Source organism: Salvia splendens, chromosome 11 (genome assembly GCF_004379255.2).
Source record: "Salvia splendens isolate huo1 chromosome 11, SspV2, whole genome shotgun sequence".
In the NCBI taxonomy this organism is placed as follows: domain Eukaryota; kingdom Viridiplantae; phylum Streptophyta; class Magnoliopsida; order Lamiales; family Lamiaceae; genus Salvia; species Salvia splendens.
The window spans coordinates 24,295,978-24,316,178 of record NC_056042.1 but is presented as its reverse complement, the minus strand read 5'-3'; the positions used below and the strand labels follow the sequence as shown (position 1 = coordinate 24,316,178).

Here is a 20,201-nt window from a genome sequence, read left to right as displayed (position 1 = left end):
CATTCATCTCCCATCCTCCCTCATCCCATCAAAATCTCTCCATTCTTTTACCATGCTAAAGCCGAACATAATTCAAAGTATATAAACCACACAAAAATTTTCTTTTTCGAAAGAATGGTGATGTACTCTGGAATTTCATTCAAAAATAAAAATGACGGATGATTCTGAGTGTGATACAAAAAATTTAAAATAGGACAAGAACGAGTAGATAAATAAAAGGGCAAATTTTTAAGTTGCAATATGAGAATGCAACGATTGGGACATAGAAAATAGTACTGACTTTGTTCCATAGTAGTGAAAGCATTTTTTTCTGGTATGGAGATTAAGAAAAAATTGTGTTATGTGAGTTAGTAAATGAAGAGAGATTAAAGTAAGTGAGAAGAAATGCGTTGACTTTTATTAAAAATAAAAATGACTCTACTACTATGGAATATATCAAAATTGAAAAATGACTCCACTACTATAGAAAGGAAGTATAATGTTGTAAGGTTTTTAGAGAAAAGAGAGATAGAGAGGTAGAAACGCTTTTATATCCCTTCAACATAGTATTATGATTTTTTGGACAAAACATAAATTATAGGAGTAATTATCCTCGATAAAAAGTAAAGTTATTATTTTATATAGTTATTGTGTCAAAAAAATATTTTCCTACTCGAAATTATATGGGCATGTGTTGTGCCACTGATAAAGTGATTAATTTTTAAGGCCAAGAGTCTCGAGCCGGATCATATACTACAAAAAAAAAAGTTGAATTATCAACTGTAGAAAACTCTTGGTAATTACTGAGGGAATTAGAATATGAAAAGATTCATTATCAAAATTAACAAAAGATATAAATTAACCGACATATGGAGAAATTCTAGTGCAAAATCCACATCGACCTAGGTTTGCCACATATTGTCGAAGAACTAGGGATTATGTGAGATAGACGAACAAGAGAGAGATAGGAGAAAAAGAGACTAACAAGAGATCGAGTGAGCGTGAATTTGATTAGAATCAAGCGTAGTGGGAAACAAATCCCAAAACAAAACTGAAAAATATCACTTGGAGTACATAAAATCGTCAATGTTGTTTTTACATAATCTTTTGTAGATACTCGTTGATAATTGAACTGATATTCATAGGTTACGAATGTAGCCAACTCTGAACCATTCAGTCTCAAATCTAATGGCTAGAAATCGTCTTTTTAATGTACTATTGAATGCTGGTATTTCTCTAGTGTGAACTTACATATACCGAATAATGAGGTAAGAGAGAGCAATTTACAGTTGAATTCTAATTCGTTATAGACATATAAATCACACAATAATATAAATATTCTTAAATCAAAATTGAACCAATGAAGCAAAAATAAAAAAAAAAACAAGAAATCAAAACAAGAATACGGCCATATGATATCCCATCTTCATAGCCTGAGGAAATCGCATTGTTATAAAGGTTAACTTTCCAAATCAGAGAAGCTATTGCAACACTTTCACCTGAAAAGCAAAGCTAGCCAAAATGATCAGTATTAGTACTATTGAAGGATTGGCCGCCATGTTCGACTAACGGAGCAATCGATCAATGAGTCGAGTACTGTATGGTATGGGTGGGGTACCAAACGGCCCCTAAAAGATAAATGAGCCTATAAGAGCATCCACAACCGTGCTCTTGCCAGCGGCACGGTTGTGGGTCCGGCCCCACTTTTTCTGCCCACTCTCTGACAAGAGCACAACACCCACAGCTATGCTCTTCCGCAAGGACGAACACAATTAATTTAAAATTCAATTAAACAAAAATATTTCCATAATACTAAAATTCATTAAAAAACCACAATAAATATTACAAATTACAAATAAAATAAAAAAGACATAATTAAAATCCTAAAAATTAAAAATTACATAATTAAAATACTAAAAATTAAAAATTACATAATTAAACTCCTAAAAATTAAAAATTGCATAATTATTGGCTAATATTAAAAATTAAAAAGGTGTAAAAAACGGTAATAAACGGATATATTTTTTTTGGAAAGTGAATTTTTTTTTAATTTTTATCGGTTTTTTTAATTAAAAATCGATTTTAAATAAAAAAACATTTAAAGGCAATGATTATGCCGTTGCCCAATCGCCCAACTCCACGCGTCCTGCTCGCTGGCGCGAGCACAGCGGGGGCGAGACACCACCGTGCCAGCGGCGCGGACGGACGCCGACTCTTCCGCCACCATTGTGGATGGTCTAATGTTCATGCTTGAGCTTTCACTTGACTAATTAAAACAAACTTTAATTGGAGTTTAGTTTATTAGCCAGTTCGAAACAACAAATAATTTGAGTAGTAAAGTGTTAGGTATTGAATCGCCTTTAATAGTACAACACAAATCATTAAACACTGGATTATTTTAGAACTTCTAAATCATATACTTCCTTTAATTATAATCCTAAAAACCCGTAATAATTTGTTCTTTCTAATTAAACAAAATTAATGATAAATAAATATACATACATTTTGTTGTTTCTCATTTTTTAGTATACCATCTTTTTGTTTCTATAACTGACAATGGTGGGCGGGGATCGGCCGGCCGACGACGAGATGTTGGAGGCGGAGCCGCAGCAACAGCCGGCGCCACCGGCAGATCAAATACCTGCGGCGGTCGCTTCATCCAGTACAACATCTTCGGCAACGTATTCGAGGTCACCTCCAGATACAAACCCCCAATCATGCCCATAGGAAAGGGCGCATACGGCATCGCTTGGTAACCGAAAATCCTCTATTTCTTCCGTGTTTACGTTGTAGCTGAGATTGATTTTTATGATTTTTCTTTTTTTTTTTGTAGCTCGGCTGTGAATTCGGAGACGAGTGAGCACGTGGCTATTAATAAGATAGCTAATGCTTTTGATAATAAAATCGATGCGAAGAGGACTCTGCGTGAAATCAAGCTTTTGCGTCACATGGATCATGAAAATGTTAGTGTGTTTTTTTTGTTTACTTTTTCTTTGGGAGCCGGGAGCTTCAATTGAATGTAAGTTTTCCTTTTCTATGACTTTTATTTGTTTTCTAACTATTGCTGGCTGTGCATTTTGCTTCTTCGATCTTGATTTGGGTGGTTCTGCTACTGTTTGATGTATGAGTTTTAGTAATAGCTGAAAAATAATTTCCAAATGAAGATGATTATTGTTGAAAATAGTGAAAGCTTGCTTTTTTTGTTTCCAGAAAGGAACATCTTTCCTTCTAACTTTTGTTCAGTAATTATGCCTAACCTTCCCAATTAATGGCTATGGACCTGTGGTGAGTATAAGCTAACAAGTTTTCCTTTTAATGTGTGGAAAAATTGGAATACGAACCATAAATGTAAGTGTGAACGAGTGTGACACGGATGGCTGATTAGCTGAATAGAACAAGTCTTGTATGAACTTTATTTGTCCATCATAAGTTCTTGGCTTTTCTTTTGATTCATGATAAGAGATACAGTCAAGCTTTAGTGTCCTTTTTAAGAAAGACTGGCCCTTTTTAGTTACTCTTTCACCCTATTGTCTTCTTTCTGGATAGGATTTATCAATATATATTGTACAGCTTAATAGTTTTTTCTGTTACTGTTGTAGCTAGAGATTAAAATCAGTACTATACTCTCTATTCCTTAGTTTTAAAGAAGGAAGTTCAATCTTAAATAAAAGTGTTACTAAATACTACCTTGATTACTTTTGCAAAAATGATGAACAGGTAGGAGTATGAGATGACTTTTTTCTGAACTACTAATTGTTAGTAGTATATTTACTGTATCTTCAAGTTGGAACTTGGAATCATTCCTTTTACCTAATATAATGATGCGCACAAACAATTTAAATTAGCTATATTACAACTATGAGGAAACGGAGGGAGTACATTTAATAGTTAATATCAAACGATATTAATAGTTTAAAAGGCAGCCTTAGTTTCAAAAGGCAAGGTTTTTTTTTAATTGGACAAAGGCTGTTAATTAGGTTGTTATTGACAATATCAAAGGGCACATTAATTAGATGTAAATAACAATAAATATGAGCCTATCTTCTTTCTTTCGCACACCATCGCCCCAGCTGCGCCCCTTGCACCCTGCTCACCTCAGCACCTTGGGGCTACAGCAGGCGCGCCCCTAACAATATTAATATAGACCAACTCCCCCATGTCAATCTGCAAGTCACTTCTATGTTTGTTAGCTTCCGTAACCATCCTCTGTAGTGCTAGTTCTAAATGAAAATGAAGTTTCTCCAAAATTGCATCCCTCGTCCGTGAGACCTCCCCAACCGATTGCACTCTAACTTCACCCAGTGTTGTTAAAATCGCGCTTGGGGCTCTGGGCGCTTGAGGCGCTGCTGCCATCGCTCCTAGGTGGCTGTGGCGAGCAGGGTGAATGGGGCACAAGTGGGATTAAAGTTGATTAATAAATAGTACTCCCTCTGTCCATCTTTTAAATAACTATTTTGCCATTTTGGGTTGTCAACAATTTATATAGCCATTTACTTTATTCCGTTTTTAGTATGCGGACCTCACATTCCACCAACTTTTTACACTCGCAATCCAATATAAAACTAATACTTTAAATGGGTCTCACATTCCACTCACTTTCTCCATTTATTTTTCTTCACAAAATCAAACAATTTATTAAAACCCACCCATGTCGATTCAAAATGGCTCTTTAAATGGTAGACGGAAGGAGTAGGAATTTAAGTTGATCACTTTCCTTTCACTTTATCTAGCTTTTATTATGTTGGTCGATATTTTCATAGCCATCTTTCATGCCATAACTTTCTGCACTTACAAGAAAGATGAAAGATTCTCTATTAGACCATTACCCACTTGGAGAACTTCCCCGCCCCTACCCGCCCTCTTCCCCAACTATGTACTATAGTTGTATGTGCTTGTGCCTGTGAATAAGTTGGTGTTTCCGTATTCTTATATATAAACCAAAGTTGTAGTTGTGGTTTTCATGTAAGGGTTAAGGGATCAGGATTGAAGAAAAATTAGGGGCTGACCTGTGTCTGTGGTGGCACTTAGTTTTTTGGAAGAAATTTATGCATTCATTGTTAGAGATTTGATGGCAAAGTAACTCATATCTTCATTTTTGCAGTACTTTTTGTATCAAATCCTCCGTGGGTTGAAGTACATACATTCTGCAAATGTTCTACACAGGGATTTAAAGCCAAGCAATCTTCTTTTGAATGCAAATTGTGACCTAAAGATATGTGATTTTGGGTTGGCACGAGTCACATCTGAAACTGATTTTATGACTGAATATGTCGTCACATCTGAAACTGATTACACTGCAGCCATTGATATATGGTCAGTGGGATGCATTTTTATGGAATTGTTGGACTGGAAGCCATTGTTCCCTGGTAGAGATCATGTGCACCAGTTACGCCTGCTCATAGAGGTATCTCTCTTGTGTATCTAAAATCTAATTTCAGATAAAGTCAAATTTAGTTCAGTGGATTATATTTGTGAGTCATTCTATTCCCTAGCATGGGGTTGCCTTTTAGTATTTGTATGTGAAAGTATGACTATCTTTCTTTTGCCTTCTGGAAACTGCACATACATCTTAGATTTTGCATCTTCCATTGAAATAAAGAATATATTGAGTTGATTCTGTAAATAATGTTGCAGAAGAACTTTGCCTCATTACTTTTTTAATTAAAATTTTCTCAACTGTAGTCACTCTTCGAGATCAATTTGTTCAATTAACAGTCAGCCTGGTGTTGCATGTCTATTGCTATCGTCGTTGCATTTTTCATCTGCTATGAATGTGGGTACATTAGGTGGCCGTGTAACATGTTAGGTTTCGTTGAAGGGGATTTGCTCGTCCATACTTACTCTTTTGTTGGAATGAATGCATTTGATTATCACCTATATATATATTAGTTATCCGTGCTTTTGGAATGCACTTATGGATCATATCTCTTGGAAATTAGAACTGCGACTCTTTGAAAACCATGTCAGGGTTAGGCTCCGTCAGGGGGGGAAGATTGATGGATTTTACTTATTTGTACTGATGTCTGGCTTACACGCCATTGATGCTGTATCACTGCTGTCACGACGTATTCTTAAAATTCGTTTCAAGCTAATTACTCATCTTAAGTGTGACTACTTGCTTGCTTTGCAGCTGATTGGTACTCCAACAGAGGCTGAGTTAGGTCTTCTGAATGAAAATGCAAAACGATACATCAGGCAACTCCCTCCTTATCGTCGACAATCATTCACCGAAAAATTCCCTCAGGTGAACCCCCTTGCTGTTGATCTCGTCGAGAAGATGCTGACATTTGATCCTAGGCAATGGATCACAGGTTAGAAGCTGTATTAATCATCGTATAAGGGAGCACGTTTACATTGGATGATAGGTTAGATAGATTGAAAAAATTTGAGTTTGTTTGATTCTATCCAATCTATTGCCCAAATCAAACACTTCCTAAAAGTAGTAGTAATTGTTTGCTTCACTCTCCATGTTGCCTTAATCAAATTGTTTCTTGTTGTTTGTGGTGAATATCCGCCGTGGCTTCCAGTTGAAGGTGCATTAGCCCATCCGTACCTGAACTCACTCCACGACATCAGTGACGAGCCCACTTGTTTGAGCCCTTTCAGCTTCGACTTTGAGCAGCACACGCTCTCACGGAAGATCAGATGAGGGAGTTGATATACCAGGAGGACTCGCGTTCAATTCCGACTACCGGCGCACGTGAAGAAATTTGTTGGTCTGAGATTCTGTATTTAAGGAGTAATGAATGATGTATGTGTTTTTTATTGGTTAGGCTCAGTGGTGTACATACTTGTCCATCCCAAATCTGGATGGCTTCCATTTTTAGAAATATTTAACGATGCCATAAAACTACCATTTGATGTACTCGTGTACTGCTTCAGACATTAATAAACTCATTTCAATTTTCAATTTTCAATTTTAATACCCCAAAATCACAAGACTATATTGTTCTCATAGCATCAGCAATGGCGCCCGTCCCGGGGGAATTCCGACCGACGTGCCGTAATTCCGCGGCGGATGTCCGTCATTGTGCATGGTATGCACGGATACGGAATTCCGCCGAGGACACCGCAGTTCCGCAGCGTTTACGCGGAATTCCTTCGCGACGCCGCTCGGACGTCCGCCATTGCGTTGACTCCCACGGACGTCCGCGCAGAATTCTCGTTTATTGCATTAAATGGTTTTTTTTAATTTCTATAAATACGTCCCGTTGAACTTCATTTAATTCACACCACTTGTATTAACGAGTATCTCTCTCTCTAAAAATATCTTTCTTTCGAAGAACAATGAAGCACCACGATAGCAATTCCCCCGCCACTAGCGAGTCACCGGCGCCTTATTTTCCTGTCGGCAGGAGTGCCGGAATGCCGGGGAGTGCTGGAATATCGGGGATGATACCCCAATCTCAAATGCCATCGGGAATGATGTCCGGGTACTACAACATGTACTAGCATTGGTGTCGGGAATGATGCCCGGAATGTTGCCCCAAATGCCGGGGATGATGATGCCCGGGATGATGCAGGGATCGCATGTCGCTGCGGGGGGGAGTAGGCAGGGGGTCCCCCAATCGCCGGTGGACAACGTCTATCGGCCCTATATGGATTTACTGTCGACTGACAACCCGACGAGTTCTCCTCTCGAGACTCAGTTCACTGGCAATGACACGTTCTCACTCGAGGAGTTGGGGCTTTCTCCGATCTGGGATTCTCCCACCGACGCACCACCGGCGACAGTGAGCAGGGGGAGGCCAGGGCGAAGGAGGGGCAGGGGACGGGGCGTCCCAATGTACGGTGGTGAGGAGGGGGCCGCTGAGGTGGGGAAGGGATCCAGCGGGAACAGGAGGACCGTCTGGATCATGGACGAGTGCGTCGCGCTGGTGAAGGCGAGGATCAGTATAGTGGAGGATCCTTACGTCGGGGCGAACCAGCACATCGACCGGATGTGGTGGCGCATTAGCCAAAGCTACCTTCAGTTCAAACCGCCAGGGGGAAAGGCTCACAGCGGAGAGCCAAAGCTACCTCCAGTTCAAAATGCCGTCGCCCGGTTGGGCAAAAGTCCGCGTCGCGGATGGCGAGGGGAAGCACCAGCGGATCCCCGAGGCCCAATCGGCAGCACCCGCCCAAAACGATCCCGAGAACCGCTCATTCGCCCGCATCGCGGCACATGAAACCTTGTTACGTGCAATGGTTGAATGGCGCCAATCGACCGACCCCCATTACAAGCGGTCGCTTAAACCCCTGATCAACAGTATGCAGCGCGATTTGGGGTTCAGAGACATGTCGGACGGTGACGGCGAGGGGGGTGGCGGCGGCGGCGGGGAATACGAGGAGTGAGAAGCCTGTTTTTATTTTAATAATGTAATTTTTTTAGTAATTATGTATTTTTGTTTTATAATGAAGTATGTTTTTTTTAAATAAAGTTGTTGCATTTTCTCCGTATTCGTGTCGACTATTTAATTCCGTAAATTTCTTACTTTCGGAAATTGTTTAATTTATGAATTTGTGAATTTTTTTAATTGTGTGAAGTCCTTCGAGATGTCCGTCACTGTGCAGTGAGAATTCCTTATTACGTGGCAGTGCAGTAGGAAGTCCGTATGACGTTGCAGGAGGTGTTTTTGAGAATTCCGCGGAGAATTCTGCCGGGAATTCCACGCCATTCTGATGCTCTCAACTTAAGTGTCTTTTTTCTGATACTGTGGTGAATTCAGCCTTTTCGTTTAATTTGAGCCTTTTTTGTTGTTTGGAGGGAATTTGTGATGATTACTATGATTGTATATTAACGTTTTCCTATTCACGTACTAAAATTACAAAATTAATAAGAAGAAATTTAAAATTTTAATAGAATTAAAAATAAGTATATACCATCAAAATATTTAATTTGGTATCAAACCATACAGTGGATCCACCCATGACCCGCAACACTCCCGCACCAAGTACTACTGCGAATACACTTTTAAAACAATACATGAATAAATTCAGGACTTTTTAATTTATTAATATTTCAGACAAAAAGAATAAGAATGGTATTATTACAAGTTAGTACAACCTAATAGAAGATCGAATAGCAATGAACCGAATATTGTTTTACCAAGAACATAAACAAATAATACCAAGACTACAACACATTATAATTTTATAGGATCAAACACATAGTGCATTCACATAAACAACAGTAGGTTGCTAATATTACAAGGTCAGGAGATTTCCAATTTCCAGCAAATAAAACAAAACAATGTTTCCGTATCACCCCACAAATTAATTCAAAATTTGAGGGAGATTACGAAAACACAGCCTTGTCAAATCACTGGACAAATATCCCAACCATTACGCAAGCAAATCACCCAACATTTTTCCTACAAGCAAACTCCATACCCACACACAACAACCTACATTACCTAAACCTCATCATGAGGGAGACACTCTACTAATTAGTAAGAAACACTAATTAACTCATCACTTGGTTGATCAGTCTACCGACGACCACCGGAGAAGTAGCGATGGATCCACCACGCGGTGGATCGAACACCACAGGCAAGAATTCGAGATTGTCGCAAGCAAAGGTGGAGCTCTCGAACCTTTTCACCAGCCTCTCTTTGCCCTACAAAATCATATGGTACTTCAATTAATTGTGTATCAAACTGCAGATAAGTAACTATAATTAAAATTAATTAATGTACACTTATTAATTGTACCTGAATTCTTGCCCATGTTATGGCACAAGTTTTCCTAGAAGTGAAGATACCCTTGTCCGTTTTCAAAGGTCCCCATTTGTAACCCTGAACTATTTTCTTGAACTTCAAAGCATCTCCACCCTTTGTGAAGTTCACGAACGCATACCCAAGATTGTCCTTACTCCTATCAATTCCAATTTAATTATGAGAAAATTGGAGTCCAAATCATGACAACATTATTTAAAGTGGAATATTTCCATCATAATTGCAAAATAAAACAATAATAGTGATTTATAGCAGCAATTAAAAAAACAGGTTACCTAAAATCCATTGGGAGATACATGAAATCATACTCCAAAGAGTGTGGGGTGCAGTAGCTATCCAGAAACTCGAGCATGAACTCCCTCCTAACACATTTACACAATCATGAAAAATCACCAAATTATAAAATTATTCTTAGTTGATATGGAATTTAAAATTTGATTTCAAAGACACTGATCCTGAAGAGTAAATTCATCTTCTAAATAATGAGCACCTACAAGCTAGGAAAACCTGCATTAAATCACTTGCGTCACATAATTAAAATTCACACGGTGCATGACATATATAACAGGTGGCATAGAATTGGAAATGAAGAGTCTCGATCTCCTAAAATGCTAGTAGTAATCATTTCTTATGATAATAAATGACATTTGAAACAGAATATTTATGAGATTGGAGATTAAGCGGCTACCATTAACCATCATCGGTATTACCAAAAAAAGGAAAAATTCACCCTTTTAATTTATTTTTATTCCAGTGAAACAGAATTTTCCTCAAACAGTAAAATAGTGCATTATGGTAGAAATAAAGCCAAATTAGCATTTATGTCATTACAATTTTACTAGAACTCTTTGTCCTAAAATCCCAGAATCGTTCCAGGAAAGCAATTTGTAGGTGTCGGAAAAAATAATGTTTAAACTTACTGATACTAGGGTTGCAGCTATTGACTAAAGTGACAAATTTATAGAAAGTGAAAATTGAGATAAATAAAAATGAGGAGAAATATACCTTAACTGATTAGGAATGTTTCGCACCATAACAGTGGTTCTTGATGAGGATGATGAAACGTGATGAGTGAGAAGAGAAGCCTCTTTGTTCCTGGCTGGCTTAGATACACCTGATTTGAAGGCTTGTTTAACCATGGAGCAATCCAATTTCTCAGAAGCATTCCTCCCCTGGCCGCAAAAGGGGATGGGCGGCGGAAAGGAGTGGTAGATGAAGTGAGGCAATGTGCGTTGAAGGTAAGGCATGGGATGGTATTGATAGCAGTGAGGAGGAATATGCCATAGCAGTTTGTGAGGAGGAGAGGGGATATGGTTGAGTCTATTTGGGCGCCATTCTTGAGCTTTAGGGTTTAGTGGTGGTGTAGGTCTCAACGGTGGAGAACTCTTGCAAGATTTGAAGCACATGATGATTATGATGTTAGAGAATCTCAAAATTGGATGTGATGACAAGGGTTTGAGTTTTGTTGATGGTGGTAGTGATCATCGTTGGTCGAATATATAGAGAGAGATTGGGATGAAATAGAATTGATTTTTAGTTGTCCCAAGGAATAAAGAATGGAGAATAAAGAATGGAGTAGTAAATAATTAAGTGAAGGAGGTGATAGACAATAAAAATATTTCCATCAAACAAGACAAATTCACACGATTATTTTTGGTAAAAGATCACAATATTTTGTTATTTATTTTTACACTGTTTCGAGTAAGAAAACGAATGACTTACACTGTACAAAATTAATAAAAAAGTTAGTTAAAATATCATTAATAAGAGAAACTAGCCTTAAATAGATAAAAAAATTTATTTTGATGAATATATTAGATTTGAAAATATGACTGTTTTTCAAATAAAATTAGTGTAAAACTATTCAAATAAAATTAGTGTAAAACTATGTTGTCCTAATACGAACTAGTCTTATTTTCCTCAATTTTAATAATTTAAATTAGACTTTAAAAGTAATATAGGTAAAATATATTTCATCTATCCTATAAGAATATAATATATTTTTACTTGGGCATAAGTTTAATATCTGCTTAATTAATAAAATAAAAAAGAAATAAAAAAGTATTAAAATATTACTAGTGAAAAATGAATTTCAAGAATTTTTAAAATTAAAAAAATGCACTTGGGGAGACCACTGTGATCAATTTTGGTGTTATGTGGTAATTCACCTTCAAAACACATAACACCAAAATAAAAGAGATAATTAAACATAACTCATCATAAATCAATCTATTATTCTTAAATTTCATTTTCAGTCTTTATTAGTTAGAATAATTTTAAATTTTATAGTTTGTATATATAATTAGGTCATTTGAGTTTGTTGGATATTGATCAATTAAAGTAGTTTTAAAGTCATTTTCGAAATGGCTCCAAAGACACAAAAGCCAATATCACATAAACATGATTAAGGCAAAAACCATTAAAACCGTTACATGCATTTCATATTTTTCACATTGGTCGAATACTTATATTTTGGTGTTACATAAGTAACTAATGATGTTTAAATTATACTACTTCCGTTTTATTTTTTTATTTTAGTCCATCAATAAATAGCAGTCTCTATTCGTTTTACTGTAATTCCTGCCGAGGCTAATGTGACTAATATTTTGGGGAGACCACTGTGATCAATTTTTGTAGCGAATTACCACGACTCAACTTTAACCAATTTCTAGCAAGATTGCCGTGACTAAATCAAAACCAATTTTCTGATGAGCATTTTTAGAAAATTTGTCAGAACCGAGTTACGACAAGAGCATTCTAATATCACAATTAACTGGTTATACTACAAAGTATAATAAATAGAGAGAAAATAATTGTTTATTCTTATTTCCATTTTAAAAATTAAGAATGGCTATAAAATACCTCGTCTCATAAAAAAAAGTTATGTATTGTCCTGTTATCCACCCATAAAGTTTTATTTATTTTCATTCTTTAATAAATGATTTTTTCTAATATAATTAGGTGGATTAATTCTCTGTTAATAACAATCCAATCATTTATTTTCTCTTTTTCTTTTAATTTCTATTGTCGAGTATAAACTCAATTATAAATGTTTATATAGTCATTTAAAATTGTCTGTAACGTATTTAATTACTATAAATCATAAATAATTTGCGTAAGGATATCATAGTTTTAATGAGATGGATCAACCAAAACGTGATGGAGAGAACAGTACAAAAATCCAGAAAGATAAATGTTGGGATTACAATCAAATCAAATGATGGCCTTCATTAAATGCGAGCGATGTGACAAATTTTGATTTGATCTTTGGCGGCCAAAACCTCCCACTTTCCATGCGTAATGTACAACAGCCTTTACGGCACAATCTACGAAAAGTAAAGCTACGTGGCCATAGCATCCTTAACACGGACCCGGACTAAGGCTCCAATTCCTCTCCACGTCATCATTCCCCAAATTTGAATCTCATGCTACAACTGCTATAATCCTGCAAGCCCCAACCCGGGCCACAACTAATAAATTGCATTATTCATAACTTCAACCTATTTTACTCGTAAATGCAATACGTTGAATAATTCAAACTGAGAAAATACATTGTTTAGTAGAAATTAAAATTACAAATCTTAGACAAAGCAAATTAAAAATCCAAGAAAATGAAAATACAAGTCATACATTTTTTTTAAAAAAATGATAAAACTACTACTTCTTCATTTGTGCGCGAAGGTAGGCGATCATTTCATGGTGAAACTCGAGATCGAACTCCAATATTGTCGAGGTATCCCTCGATGTCAACTCCGTCAACTGGCTCATCCGTCAGGTAATACTCATCTCCGACATAGAGTCGGAGATCTTATCCAAAGATTGATTGGGCGGCGGTAGCGGCATAGCGGAGTAGCTCGCAATTGCCTTCCCTTCGATTTCCTCTTTGCCGTCTTTGTTCCCATCGGACGGCTTTGAGTGCTAGGGGATGAGAAGAAGACATCGTCGTCCGTCACGTTGAGGTCGATCGTCGGACCTCCTTCGCTCGAAGAGTAGTTTCCAGCGGCGGAAACTTTGGTTCTCTTCGGCGCCCCACTTTGAATTAATAAAATATATGTTTGATTACAAATAAGTGCATGTTTGATTACTAAACAATTTTATAATAATTAAATAGTATAGTTATAATTTTCAAAATAATTAAATTACGTAATTAAACTATATGGTTCAATGTTTTCTAAATGTAGGCATTAGGAAATAACTAGGAAAAAATACATTTTTTTCATCATGCCTTAGAGTTGGATCTATTGATTTTCCAATCAAGTCAAAAATGAAGAATGAAATTTGAAGTCCAAATTTTCGTAGTATTGGTTGGATACAAATATACGAGTACCATTTATATTTGAAGATACAAATATATTATATTCTACTACTACATAAGTATTTAATATTTAAGGGTATATTAGTCTTTAAAAAATTGTAACTCTCTGAATGCATAAATTACACCGATTTAGCATTAAGTACACAAAATTTTAATAATTTTTTAATATTATGGCCGGCCATTTAGCATCACTCAGTTTATCAAACCCCATCTAATTTATTTAATCAGACACACATTTAATCTTGAATAAGTATGTACTTATTTGTTAGAACATCAACATTAAGAATCTGGAAATAAGCTACGTTCAGAATCTAATTTTATCATGTCACATCAATATCTTTAATTGGTTAGTAAAATTTGAAAAGGATGAATTAGGGATTGCAGTGGAAGTGGATAATACCCATGTCCGTTCCTTATTAGGGTGTCCACTATGAGCATCTCCTATGGCGCCCCTCCGGTAGGACGTCCGGTCGGACACCGGGAAGGGCGACGGGACGTCCGCCGTTGGGAGGTCGGAGGTCGGATACGGACGTCCCGTGAGGACGTCGGGTGTCCTCGGACATCCCGGCGACGGGCGGGCGGACGTCCGCCACTGTGGCTTCAACTCGGACGTCCGGTCGGACGTCCCGTTTTTTTTTTTTTTTTTTTTGAAACTCTATATATACGGCTCGTTGAATTTTATTTCATTCGCACCACTTGCGTTAATAACAAGTTTCTCTCTCTACATCTATAATCTCAAGTATATCTAGAATGTCTAGTGAAAGTGATAGCGAGAATGAGTTGGAGGTCGCTGTTTCAGGTGCTATACAGAGGCTGCTACAACAGAGGTTGCAGCGGCGGCAGCAGGCGGCGGTACCTCGGCCGATCCATCGTCGAACTCAAGTACCCCGTGACCACATTGCTGCACATATTCGGTTGTATGCGGACTACTTCGCTCCGCAACCGCGTTTTGGGGAAGCCTTATTCCGGCGACGCTTTAGGATGCATCGTCCGCTGTTTCTGCACATCGTGGGTGCTTTAGAGAGTAGATACCTGTTTTTTAGGATCAGAGAGGATGCAGCTGGCAAACCCGGACTCACGCCCTTGCAGAAGTGCACTGTCGCAATCAGACAACTGGCGTATGGAGGCGCGGCCGACATGTTCGACGAGTACCTCCACATTGGCGAGTCGACAGCAGTCGAGTGTCTGCAAAATTTTTGCGCGGGCGTGAGAGCGATATTCGGGGAGCGGTATCTTCGGAGTCCGAGCCCCGAAGACTGCCAGATGCTGATAGATATGCATGGGTCGGTGCACGGGTTCCCTGGGATGTTGGGCAGCATAGATTGTATGCACTGGGAGTGGAAGAACTGCCCCGCCGCCTGGAAGGGGATGTACACTACCGGCTTCAAAGCCAAGCATCCCACGATGATCCTTGAAGCTGTAGCTGACTACCGGTTGTGGATATGGCATGCTTATTTTGGAGTCGCCGGGTCCAACAACGACATCAACGTTCTCCAATCGTCGCCCCTGTTCAACGATCAGTGCAATGGCGTTGGTCCCGCCATCAGTTTCGTCGCCAACGGCAACCAGCATAATATGGGGTACTATTTGGCAGATGGGATATACCCAAACTGGCCTGTCTTTGTGAAGTCAATCAAGCATGCGACCGGACAAAAGAAGACATACTTTGCGAGCCGTCAGGAAGCAGCGCGCAAGGATGTGGAGCGGGCATTTGGTGTGCTCCAGAGTCGGTGGGCGGTAGTGAAGGGTCCTGCACGGCAGTGGTATATTCCCAACATCGGCGATGTCATGTACGCATGTATCATAATGCACAACATGATTGTCGAAAATGAAGCTGCGGAACTGACTCAGTGGACCAATGAAGATGATACGGGTGCAGGTCCAAGTCACGGCGTGGCCACCGCGAATGTGAATATGGGGGTACCTCATGGAGAGGTCGAGCGGCTGCGTGCATTTGCCGACATGCGGCAAACAGATGCCCATATTCGACTTCAGCAGGATATTATCGAAGAGGTTTGGACTCGGAGGGGTTGACGTGATAATGTATGAATTTTTTTTTATTAGTGTGTAATTTTTTTTTTCGAATCATGTATGTTTTTTCCGATAAAGTTGTTAATTTTTCCCGTTCGTATTCTCGGTCAAATTTTATTTCCGTAAACGTAAATTGTTTTATTTGTGAATTTATGATTTTTTTTATTGCGGGATGTCCTAGTGGGAAGGGCGATGGGAAGGGCGGATATGCATGGGATGTCCTAGTGATGTGGCAGTGGGGTGGGATGTCCTAGTGACGTGGCAGGAGGTGTTTTTGGGATGTCCTAGTGGATGTCCGAGTGGGATGTCCGCCCACTGGAGATGCTCTATAAGCGGACACGCCCAATAGCCTCGTCCCAGTTTTTATCCATAGCCCCAATTTTATTGTCCATAGCCCTAAAATTTTATGTCCGTCACTATAGTGGACACCTCCAATAGCCCCCAAATTTTATAATCAACTTTCATTTTGTAATATTTCAAGTAATTATGAACAAATTTATCGGGCTCTTAGTGGATTAGAAGAAGCCGACTATATGAATTAAAAATAAAAATAAAAATAAAAATAAAATACAAATTAAAATTAAAATTAGAATTACACACTAAATTAAAATTAAAATCACACACTACATTAAAATTAAAATTTGTATAGATGTTGTGTTTGAATGGCGTGAAAATAATAAATGGAGTGGGGTGTATTTATAGGTGAATTGAAGTGTAAAAAAAAAATTAAAAATCGCATGCAACCGCCGCGGCGGATATCCGCTACTATAATAGCCGCGGCTATAGCCGCGCCTATACCCCCACCGCCGCGTCCTCGCCCCACTCGCGGCGAAGCCTCGTCCGCCGCCCTCCCCCCCACCAGCCGCGTCCACCCTCGCGGCGGACACCCCCCACTATGACCTCCGCGCCTACCGCCCCCACCGCCCCCCTTCGCGGCGTCCGCCGCGTCCACTCCATAGTGGACGCTCTTAATAGAGGCATTTTTTTTCCAGTACGGAGTTTAAGAATAGTGTATTAAATGGTTGATGAAAAAATTTAGAAAGAATAAAGTAAAAGAGATGAAGAGATAATAAAGTAAAAGGAAGAATCACTTTTTGTCAAAAATAGAAATAACTCAATTAACTTGAAAACTTCCCAAAATAGAAAAACAAATACTCCCTCCGTCCCCGAATAAGAGTCGCTAATTTTCATTTTGGGCCGTCCCCCATTAAGAGTCACTCTTCATTTTTACCATAAATGGTAGTAGGCCCCACATTCCACTAACTCACTCTACTCACATTTTATTATAAAACCAATATAAAAAAGTGGGTCCCACATTCCACCAACTTTTTCAACCAACTTTTCTCTATATTTCTTAAAACTAGTGCCCGGTCAAACAACGACTCCTATTAGAGGACGGAGGGAGTATTTAACATGGTATGGACGGAGTACCTAGTAAAGGATGAGAAGAAAGTTAAGTCAGTCTTTTTCAATTTCCAACAGCCTAATAGCCTATCTCTAATTTATAACCTACTACTATTACTCATTTTCAAAAACAGAAATCATTAGAAATAATTGTCTTTGTTTAAAAAAAGCTGTCTTTTTTTATAATATGGGATAATTGTGTTGGTTATTTTAGAAATAATTAACGTGGCATAGTTAACGTGGCACGACGCACGAGAGCATCTCCAATGGCGGAGAGCGGGCCGGCTAGCCGATTTCCGGTGCTCGCCGGTCCGCTCGCCGAACCATTGGAACCGGCGAGCGCCTTTTCGGTGAAAAAATCAGCTAGCGCTGGCCGATTCGCGAGCGCTCGCCGCCATTGCAGGCTCAGGACCGGCGAGCGTTCGGCGAGCGAATTTTTTTTTTTTTATTTTCGAAACACTATATATACCCGATTTGCATGTCATTTTCATTCACACCACTTGTTTTAACGAGTACTCTCTCTATCTTAATTTCTGTACAAGATCAATAACGCAAAATGGAGAACAACAACGAAGGTACTCTAGTGACGAGCGGATCTCAAACTCCCCCGGTACCCGTGAGAGGCGGATGGGGTCCGATGCCCGGGTACTACAACATGTACCCGTGGCAGCAGATGATGCCCGGGATGGCACCCGGGGGAGTATGCCGGGGGGTTTGCCCGCTGTCCACCCGGGATGCAGATGATGCCGGGGTGGGGTCCCGGGATGCAGATGATGCCGGGAGGGATACCGGGGACGCGGGGGGGGGGGAGGAACGTCTATCGGCCCAGTTTTGATTTTTCGACTGATTCTTCACACACGTCGACCCCAACGGAGGCTCAGTTCACGCAAAATGAGACTTTCTCCTTAGAGGAGTTGGGGTTTGATCTTCTCGGTGTTCCGGAAACTCCCGTTCAAACGGGGGGAGTAGGGCGGGGTCGGGGCCCCGCAAAGAAGAAGGGCAAGGGGAAGGACAAGAGGGTCGGCCAGTCGTCGCAGCCGGTTGAGGATGACCCCTCGGTGTGGAGAAAGTGGACGGACGCGAAGAATGTCGCGCTTTCCAAGGTGTGGGTTAGTGTCTGTGATGATCCTCTGACTTCGAACAATCAGAAGATCGTCAACATGTGGGCCAAAATTGCTGCAGCCTAGATGAGATTTTTCCCGGAGATGAGGCCGCGCACCGGGGAGGAGTGCCGGAAGGCGTGGGACCGAATTAGGGCAAGGGTCTCCCGATTTTCGGGCTTGTACGCTAACGCCCTCCGCATGCAGAGTAGTGGCCAAACGGAGGATGACTGCAGGAGGATAGCGGAGAAAGCCTTCCCCCAGCCCGGGTTGTATAAGGAGTTCACCTACTGGAACTGCTATGAGGTGCTGAACGACTCCGAGAAGTTCCGGGCAGGTGTCGACGCTGGCTGGCCGAAGAAGCAAAGACTGAACTATACCGGTGATTACAGCGGCAACAGCGGTGGTTCACATGACCTCCCCGAGGGTGCTCAGAAGCTCCCGTCCCCGCCATCGTTCGCTCGCCGAACTCGCCTGGTTGGTCAAAGGCGGGCGCAACGGGAGGCGAGGGGGGCCCCGGGGGGTCCCAGGAGGTACAGTCAGCATCCCCCCTTGGCCAGTCGACAAAGGATCTCAAATTCTTCGCGCGTCAACAAACGCGCACTCAGATGGCCAAGACGTTAGGGCATCCGCAATGGGCGGACGATGGCACGCCCGATGGCGCGCATCGTCCGCGCCATCCATCGTCCACACCCATTGCGGGTGCGCGCCATAGGGCGCGGACGATAGTCTCGCCCTATACTTCGGTCGCGGAGGATAGCGCGGACGATGACCTTCGTCCGCGCCATCGTCCGCCCCATTGCGATGGCCGCCGCGGACGATGGCCATCGTCCGCGCCACGCGGTTTCATTTTTTTATAAATACCGTTCATTTGTAACATTTCATTTCACTCGATTTCATTTTCGAAACTTACGATTACATAATTACTACGAAATGGATTCAAGCCCCAATAGTCCTACGTTTAGCGCAGGGCGCATTGGCCGGGTACAGAACCCGACGATTATCGTTCGTTCGACACCAACGCCCATTACGATCCCGATTTCAGTACGGAATCGTATGGGTTGTCTGACATGGAGCCGTCTCCGCACCGCCCAACCGCAGCGGCCGATCCCGACCCCGCCGCGACCGCTTCCGCCCCAGCCAGAAGAAGCGGAACCGGCAGCGGGCGCAGAAGTTGCCGCCTCCCGGTGATTGCGATGAGTACGCCCCCGGCCGTACGAAATACAACGACGAAAACTCTCACCTTGGCCCGGTGTTGGGTAGATATATCGGAAGATCCGATATTCGCGAACAACCAACGACAGATCGCGTACTGGGAACGCATCGCGGACCTCTACAATTCGGTGAAGCCGTCGACCGCGTACAAGCGCAAGCGTGAGCAACTCCGCAAGCACTGGGATCAAGTCAAGAAGCAAGTGAACTTGTACGCGGCGGAGTTCGAGAAGTTCACGCGGTCACAGGGGAGCGGCGAGAGCGCGAGCGACGTGCGCGCTAAAGCGCTGTTGTCGTACCGGTCGATGTACGGTGACTTCAAGCACGAGACCATCTGAGCGCTCTTGAGGGACAAACAGAAGTTCCAAGGTGGAATTCTGCACACTGGTGCGCCGAAGAGGACAAAGACCACTGAAGCTGGTGATTACACGAGCAGCGGCAGCG

The 20,201-nt window shown here is 40.8% G+C and overlaps 1 protein-coding gene and 1 pseudogene across 1 annotated transcript; one reads left to right on the top strand and one right to left on the bottom strand.

The window, feature by feature from the left end:
• The first annotated feature begins 2,418 nt into the window (after positions 1-2,418).
• On the top strand, positions 2,419-6,896 carry LOC121756529 (annotated as a pseudogene).
• A 2,210-nt stretch (positions 6,897-9,106) lies between these two features.
• On the bottom strand, positions 9,107-11,144 carry LOC121755142 (protein terminal ear1 homolog). Its single transcript, XM_042150420.1, has 4 exons — positions 10,701-11,144; positions 9,971-10,057; positions 9,672-9,834; positions 9,107-9,577 (listed from the first exon to the last, which is right to left on the bottom strand). The coding sequence occupies exons 1-4, from the start codon at positions 11,099-11,101 to the stop codon at positions 9,425-9,427; spliced, it is 804 nt and encodes a 267-aa protein (XP_042006354.1). The 5' UTR covers positions 11,102-11,144; the 3' UTR covers positions 9,107-9,424.
• Positions 11,145-20,201: the final 9,057 nt, after the last annotated feature.